Source organism: Trachymyrmex septentrionalis, unplaced genomic scaffold (assembly GCF_001594115.1).
Source record: "Trachymyrmex septentrionalis isolate Tsep2-gDNA-1 unplaced genomic scaffold, Tsep1.0 scaffold53, whole genome shotgun sequence".
NCBI classification, from domain to species: domain Eukaryota; kingdom Metazoa; phylum Arthropoda; class Insecta; order Hymenoptera; family Formicidae; genus Trachymyrmex; species Trachymyrmex septentrionalis.
Window position 1 is genome coordinate 107,429 of NW_017305705.1, and position 8,484 is coordinate 115,912.

At 29.1% G+C, this 8,484-nt stretch overlaps 2 protein-coding genes across 3 annotated transcripts; one reads left to right on the top strand and one right to left on the bottom strand.

Moving 5' to 3' along the window:
• Nucleotides 1-885: 885 nt before the first annotated feature.
• On the bottom strand, nucleotides 886-2,265 carry LOC108751955 (alpha-endosulfine). Its single transcript, XM_018492459.1, has 3 exons — nucleotides 1,925-2,265; nucleotides 1,318-1,437; nucleotides 886-1,201 (listed from the first exon to the last, which is right to left on the bottom strand). Exons 1-3 carry the CDS (start codon nucleotides 1,964-1,966, stop codon nucleotides 1,031-1,033), a joined length of 333 nt encoding a protein of 110 aa, XP_018347961.1. The 5' UTR covers nucleotides 1,967-2,265; the 3' UTR covers nucleotides 886-1,030.
• Nucleotides 2,266-3,263: 998 nt separating this feature from the next.
• On the top strand, nucleotides 3,264-7,251 carry LOC108751892 (LETM1 domain-containing protein LETM2, mitochondrial). Of its 2 annotated transcripts, none has more exons than XM_018492368.1 (7): nucleotides 3,264-3,535; nucleotides 4,101-4,555; nucleotides 4,638-4,808; nucleotides 4,996-5,310; nucleotides 5,436-5,909; nucleotides 5,991-6,431; nucleotides 6,615-7,251. In XM_018492368.1, exons 1-7 carry the CDS (start codon nucleotides 3,466-3,468, stop codon nucleotides 7,023-7,025), a joined length of 2,337 nt encoding a protein of 778 aa, XP_018347870.1. In that variant the 5' UTR covers nucleotides 3,264-3,465; the 3' UTR covers nucleotides 7,026-7,251. The 2 variants fall into 2 exon arrangements, with proteins under 2 accessions (XP_018347870.1, XP_018347871.1); XM_018492369.1 differs by having other exon boundaries at nucleotides 3,264-3,523.
• Nucleotides 7,252-8,484: the final 1,233 nt, after the last annotated feature.

An 8,484-nucleotide genomic window follows, 5' to 3' on the forward strand; every position in this document is an offset into this window, starting at 1 on the left:
CTACCTAAATATAAATTTCTTTGCACAATAAATATAAAAATATTTTTCTCAATTTACGTTGAACTTTTTTTTATCATATATCAATCAAGATGTTAAAGTAAAAAAATTTTAACAATATTTATAATTATATAATATTATTGTAATAAAAGGTAATATAAATTATTGTAATGGAAAGGTAAAAGTACAATAAATAACAGAAAAGATTTTATAATTGCAATATATTACTAAATGTAGTTTACAATAAGCAAAACTGTAGTTATGTTTAAAATATGTGGGCGCGCGCGCGTGTGTGTGTGTGTGTGTGTGTGTGTTCATACTACATATTTTTATAGTAAATACGGCTTTTCATAAGAAAATAGTCTTACTAAGAGCGCATCACAGCAGCTTTGGAAATGCAGATCTGTATATCTTCTTACTCTCAATCTTATCATGCACAAGTGGATTATACTCGAATTATCATGATTATATATCAAGATAAATTTTCCTGTTTTTATATGTTTATTATTACTCTACTCAGTTACTTATCTCACATTATCAATATAAATTTTTATACATGTGCATGTAGAATGCATAATTATTGCTGGCTAACAATGTATCTTATATTACTTGTGCAATTTTATTTTTAATTCTTTAACTGTAACTCTCAGATAGAATTATTATTTTCAACGTAAGAATATCCACATAGAGGTTAATCAAGAAGAACATAATGATATGTCAAAGCTGATACTTAGTTAATTCCATATATAAAACTTATAGCATTGTGGCACGTATATAACACTGTTTTCAATAATATTACAGATCCTGTTGAGAATAAGCGGCTAAAAATTAATTGATTTCTTATATATAAAGACATGAGAATTTTATGGTACTGTAAAATATTTTTTTGTAAAAGATCTTTAAAATATTTTCAGGCATAACATTATACAAGCTTCCAATTATTTATGAATGTACCATATTACTCCACATCCAAAAATAAGGTTAATTATAATAACAATATGTATTTTTAGAAGTAATAGAGAAGTATACAAATTTATGATGTTGTTGATGTATTGAATTTTTGTTGGATAATAGATGTTTTTCGCTGTGGTACTGTTTCTGGTGTTGGTATAGCATCTCCTGTTGGCAGAACACCAGCTGGCTTTGGCTTGGCTGTAGACTTTTGTTTTGCCATTTGATAATCCCCAGAATCAAAATATTTTTGCTACAAACATTGAAATTGTGAATCATTTTAAGAAATCAAAAGATTAAAAAGAATAAATAATAGTTTTTGTAAGAACGTTGAAACTCTATACGATAATTAGAAGAATTGATATTTACCCCTTTGGCTAGTCTTTTTTGCAAAAATGCAGAATGACCGCCAAATGGTCGACCAGCTGCATTTGGGAACTTTGCTTTTAATTTTTCTTCTTCCAATTTTTCTATGGCGCTCGACGACAGCTATAAGAAAGTCTTCAATGAGGATCTATTTATATATACACGTATGATTGGTGTACATGAACAAAATTTCATGTAAATAAAATTTTAATAAAGATTACTTCTACTCATATATATATATATTTCCTAAATCTTCTAAAATCCATATTAATGTGTACAACATCATATATTGTTTTATTGTCATACAATCCTAACACGGTTAGCATGAGTAAACTACGAATAGATAGCTCTCCAAATACATATAACAATGCAGTGCAAGAAAGTTAATTCCAGCACATTCAAATCACTTATAATAAATGACAACAATATACAACTTTCTAATAAAATAAAATGCTGTTGCTTTCTATGATGAGGTTCTGATAACTCGAAAAAACCGCCGCAATTTCCAGTTTTCTTAATACACTAATTTATACAATACACTACTTATTAGTAAATTAATTCCATCTTCGTAATTAGTCGCTGTCGTAATTAATAAATCTCGGCAACTTACCTCTGCAGTCGGGCTCTGCACATTCGTCTGATCGTCACTCATCTTCGGAGATTTTAAAACGCCTCTCGTCAGCGACCGCTCGTCTTCCAACCAGTTACCTTTCGGATACTAATTTCGACACTCACGTATATAACGTACATAAGCTAAGTGAGCGCAACGCAATAAACGGCAGCGTCTCTCAATCGTCAGGCAGGTCGTTTCTCCGCCGTATTCCCTACAAAGTGGATACGTGCACCACAGGAATTCCAACGATTGTCAACGAGATTGTTTTCATATACGAACGGCGAAAACAGCGACGGCGTCACATGCAGAGCCATATGTTCCCGGGTGACCGTTACCGACGTTTGCATTAGTTCGCATGGCCGGTTTCCATGCGCAGCAATACAATCCGATTCTCATAGAGCGATTAGTTCAATATTATGAATTATTCCAGCAGAATTATTATTAATTAGACCAGTGCTATCCGAGCAGAGGCGTGCAATAATTTTGACATTCCAGGAGGATACATATATACATGTATATATATTAAAAGCATCATATATAGCATCATATATAATAGTGCTAATTAATCTAAAATATATCCATTCCTATCACTATCATTATTATATCTTTCCCTACTATTTATATTATTTCTATCAATTGATTTACTTTAATCTCTTATGCCTATTTCTTATATATATTAGTTTACTTGCTTGCTTTTTTATCCTTTTGTTTATCTACATTGGTAGAAATTTGCTAAAAATTATAAATCTTTGGATAATTTCAAAATTTTTATATAACGTATCGTTAGTATAATTGTCTCTGATCTAAATATTCTCTATATCGTATTGAATAACAAAAAATTGATAATTAATCACCGACGTAAGTTTTGCAGCTGCTTCATTGAAATCGTCCATAGTAACAACTCCGAGTAAATTTGATTTGAATTGTTTAAAGTAATATTTTCAATTATAATTTATCGTTCTAATTTCTTAATTTTATCTTTCTTTTTGTGTAAAAAAAATTTTAATTTAATTTATCGATGTCAGCATATAAGATGATTCTTTTTTACTTAAAATTAATTAATAAAATATAAATATTTTTATTTGCTAAGTTAATCGTTGATTAAGCTAATCGCAATTTGGTCATTCTTGAATAAAATGAAATGAATTTTCACTATCAGATGCTATAAACATTAAATTGAGATCACGTGACTACGCTTTTCAAGTCTCATGAAATGGCACCTTTAGGATACGTTTGAGCAACGCTCGCAAATCATTTTCCATTTCCTTCTTGTCATTAAATATTAAATTAAACGCAGCCAATCAACAAGTTTGAAAAGCTTATCGTACGACAAAAAATAGATGAATGTAATATTAGCCTTTAGATCTTTGCCAATCCGCGACAATGACACTAGCTGATCTTTGACTCAGGTTCCGCTATGTTCAAAGTGGACGGTGGTGTGTGATGGACGTGATTTGTCGTGCATTCACATGGTATACTGACGACAAGACGATTCCAAAGCATTCCGGGATATTCAGAGAGAGAGAGAGTGACACGCCATGAACACGTTAATTCACACCAAAATGATAGCCGGTCACGGTGGAGTCATTGTTCGACGTATGTGTCACCGTGCGTTACTTCACGTCCTATTATAGATCAGCACGATTTTATGCGATAACTTTTTTGTAATACTTGTTGAAGTAAAATACCTCATCATTATTATCGTTACATTTATATAGTGATAGATAATACGTATCCCACCATGAAATTAATGTGCCCTATTTAAAATGTCAATATCTCCCCGAATTCCCCTATCAAATATTCCATTACAATATAGTCATGTTTAAATCTAAAAAAACGTGGGTTGATAGGTTATGTCCTAGTTTTTTTTACAATATAAATTCATATTTTTTGAAGAGCGTATTACTTTTTTTGTTGCTCCATTTTGCAATTATGAAAGATTTTGTTATTTGTTATGTATGAAATATTTAATTCTTACTTTAATTCTTTGTTCAATTATTAATAGGAAAAGCAAAATATTTATTACTATTAAAAATAATTTGTAATTTACACTAGGATTAGATAAGCTAAATTGTTTTGCTGCATACTAATTTACACTAGATAAGCTTAACTATTTTGCTTTATACTTTATAATTATTAAAAAGATTGGAAACAGTTAATTCTATATTTTCAGGATACTCCCCGTTTAAATTATGGTACAATACCAATCATACAATGGGTAGCATATCTTTAACTTATACTCGTTTGAGAGATCCAAGAAGATTACTGCTGGAGCCTACAGTGCTACCAATGTATATTAATAATAAAAACATGACATGTCTACAAATTCGTACCTTTTATGTAACTCCAAGTTGGAATGGCCAAGAGCCATCATCTAAGATTGAAGAAACAGTGAAAAATATTAAAGAAGAAAAAGAACTTCAAAATAAGACAGTACACAATGTTGCCATGAAAAATGAACAACCAAAAAAAGCTGTCGCTAAAGTTACAATATGGCAAAAAATTAAGGGCGAGATATTGCATTATTATCATGGATTTCGATTATTAGGTCTCGATATGAAAGTATCAGCAAAATTAATATGGAGAATTTTACATGGGAAGTCTCTTAGTAGAAGGGAACATCGTTTGGTATGTTAAGCAGATTACATTTGTTATATATCATTTGATATATATTAGTATTAAGATATTAATCAATCATATTTTCTGACAGCTGATAAAAACAACTGGGGATATGTTTAGATTGATTCCATTCTCTGTTTTTATTATTGTTCCATTTATGGAATTTCTATTGCCAGTGGCAATTAAATTATTCCCTGGTATGCTACCTTCTACTTTTCAGACAGCAGTTGAAAAAGAAGATAAACTTAAACAGGCTTTGAAGGTAAAATACCAGATTTCAAATTCATTAAGATGTTAAAATTAAAACATATAATCTAATAAAAATATATATACATAAACAGAATTTGACAAATACAATGTATATGAATGTCACATAAAATAGTACAGTAACCATACTTTAGTAAAAGCTTAAATATTATTTTAATAAATATCTTTTTTTTTATAAACAGGTCAAGATAGAAATGGCAAAATTTTTACAAAAAACATTGGATGAAATGGCGTTACAATCATCAGATCACAAATCTGAAAAAGCTAAAGAATTTGCAGAATTTTTCTACAAAGTACGGACAGGTGGTACTGTTGCGACCAACGAAGAAATCATGAAATTTAGCAAAGTTTTCGAGGATGAAATTACTCTAGATTCTCTCTCACGACCACAATTAATTGCTTTATGCCGTGTATTAGATGTGCAAACACTTGGAACTACCAATTTTTTAAAATTTCTACTTAGGATGAGACTCAGAAGTCTTACTGCAGATGACAAAGTATGTATTCACGAAGTACAGTCTTCATTTTTTAAATGTAAAATTATTTTTTCTATTTCTCTCTCTCACACACACCCACACACAAATACATTAAAATATCAAATCCTTTTTTTCAATGATAATAGCTAATTGAGAAAGAAGGAGTCGAAAGCCTAACCAGAGCTGAATTGCAACAAGCTTGCAGAGCACGTGGTATGCGTGCTTATGGATTACCAGAGAGCAGATTAAAAGAACAATTATCACAATGGTTGGATTTAAGTATAATTAAAAAAGTTCCACCCTCTTTACTATTATTATCACGAGCGCTTATGATACCAGAAACGATGCCTATGTCGGACAAACTAAAGGCAACTATTTCAGCCTTGCCTGATACAGTTGTGGCACGTACAAAGGGTGCTATTGGAGAGAAAGAAGGTAAAGTGGATCATAGAACCAATATTGAAATTATTAAAATGGAAGAACGTAAAATTGAAGAAGAGAGAAAAGAAAAAAAAGAAGCTGAACCACAGCCATCTATTTCGGAATCTAGTACTAAAATAGATGAAATTACTACTACTGATGTCAAAGTTTTGGAACAAGCTCTGGATTCAATTGACAAAGTTAGTAAATAATTAAAATATATATGCAAGTAATTCTTTAATATTTACAACATTCTTAATATTATAATATCTTATTTTTAGGATAATAAAACTATGGCTGTACAGAAAGAAGAAATCAAAGAACTTAAAGAAGAAATGGCAGAGTATCAAGAAGATATTAAGGAATTATATCAAATTAAAGCGGAAGCAAAAGGTCAAACAGATATAGAAAATATTAAAATATCAAAAGGTGCTAATAGACTTTTCAAAAAGGTAAATAAAATGATTTCAAAAATGGATGCCGTTTTGTTGGAGCTCGAACAATCCGAGAAAAAAGTTAAACAAAGACTCGAATCGTTGGGTCCTGATGAGAAAAAGGATACCAAAGATGTTGAAGAATTAGTTAAAATAGATGAGCTGGTTGCAACCATTAAACAAATCCAAAATGTACCCGATGAACATCGTTTAAAACGCATAGCAGAAATTTTAGGAAAAATTGATGACGATCAAGACGGTGCAATAAAAATAGAGGATGTATTAAAGGTACAGAAAAAACTAAAAATTTTTATTAATTACAATAAGTATTATCCTACAAATAAGATAATATAATATTGAAAATTTTGTAAATATTATATATAAGCATGATTATACTTAATAACTTTATATCTATTTATTAATATTACATTTATTTATTGATATATTAATTACGTAATATAATTTTTACAGGTTGTAGAATTAATAGGCAAAGAAGATGTTAACTTAAGCAAAGAACAAGTAGATGAATTGATAGAATTAATGGATAAAGAAGAAGTATTAGAAGTAGAGGAACAAATACAAAAAACGTTGGAAAAGAATTCCAAGACCTCTCAAACAGAAAAGAATATAAAAGCTACGCATAAATCTACGGTTCCAGCTACACCGGTAACAACTGAGCCAGGATATGGAAAAGAGGAGTTAGTAGATGATGCTGCCAGAGAATGCAGTAAAACCTATGGAGATCAGAATATTGAAGAGGATAAGCAGAAATCAACTGTCGTTCTTAAGAGTAATTCCAAATCTGATGAGATAAAAAATCCTCCAATTACATCAGGTGTTCAATCAACAGCGAAAAAAGCAGAAGGTTCTAAACAATTGTGATTAACGCACAATGAAGTATAAATTAGTATATGTAATTATCAGCAATATTTTCACTGAAATGATGTTTGATATGGATCTTCGTCTTGTGTGTACCCCACACATTCTTTTTTCTTAGAAAAATTTTTAATTTCTTCAAATAGATCAATAGTAATATTTAAAAAGATAAATCTTATATTGACAAGGCACAAAGATGTCATTATTTAATTGGCCATAATTATTATGTTGTACATAGAAAAAACATATATTGAATATACATAATATATTAGCCACTTATAATATTTGAGTAATATTAAGCATTGTGTAATATTTGATTTCTAATTTTTTTTATTATATACACACACAAAAACCCGAAGTTTCCCATTGAAGACTGTGATGCATTTAACAGCATCATTTATTCTCTTTTATTCATAATAATGTACTTGTGTTGATCATAAATGTATTGTTAAAATATTTATTCTGTAATTAATTGTCGATGTTATATATTATAATCTTAAAAGAAATGAATAGAATATCGTTAGCTTAAACATTGACAACAAATTACAGATATATTAAAAATGTTTTTTTACTACAATCCTCTGGGCTTTCAGTAAGCCGAGAGGATAAATCATTCCAACTATTCTTTTCAGTGCCGTTGATATACTGAGCATTTGTTGATACACTTGTTGATACACTGAGCATAGATATCACTAATTCAAAATAATAGTCTTCAATTATATTATCTTGTAAAATTCAATACTGTTGTTACAAAGTAAGATAGTGGTTGCTCAAAGCAAGATAAATATACAGTAATTCATAATTTTATTTTCATTTGTGAAAAACACAGGGAAACAAAAAACCTCATTTAACATAAAAATATAATATTATTTGTGCTTTGTATTAGAGAATTAAATTTGCAAAAAAATTTACACAGTAATTTTATGTGACAAGATGTTACATCAATTTCGGAGCCCTATATGTACATAAGAGGAGAAATATTTATTGCATATTTGTTACTATATAATGTTAATCGGACGAAGACCATTTAAATGTATTATAAAGATATGAATTCAGAAAGAATATTCAGAGTGATCTATTTCTTTACTTCTGCGCATGAAAGTCTAGATGTATACATAAGAAAATATATTATTTTTTTAAATTTTTATAGGATGCTCTTTCAAAAGAAATAAAACTGTGAAATTAAGTATCCTACAAAATGGAGTTTTTATAAAATTATATATATTATTCATCATTCTACTTTATTTTTTCTATTTCTTACATTTCGTTGCTTCTTTGCATTTGCTGCAAAAATAATCAATTTCGAAAGAGATATTTAAAATTTTGATATATAAATCTAACAATTATAAATAAATAAATATATTGCTACATTACATATGCTATGAAAAATCATTTCATAGCTCTGTCATTTTACATATAACATCGTAAAATAAAAGTATTTAAAAAATCATTGTAAATATTTTTA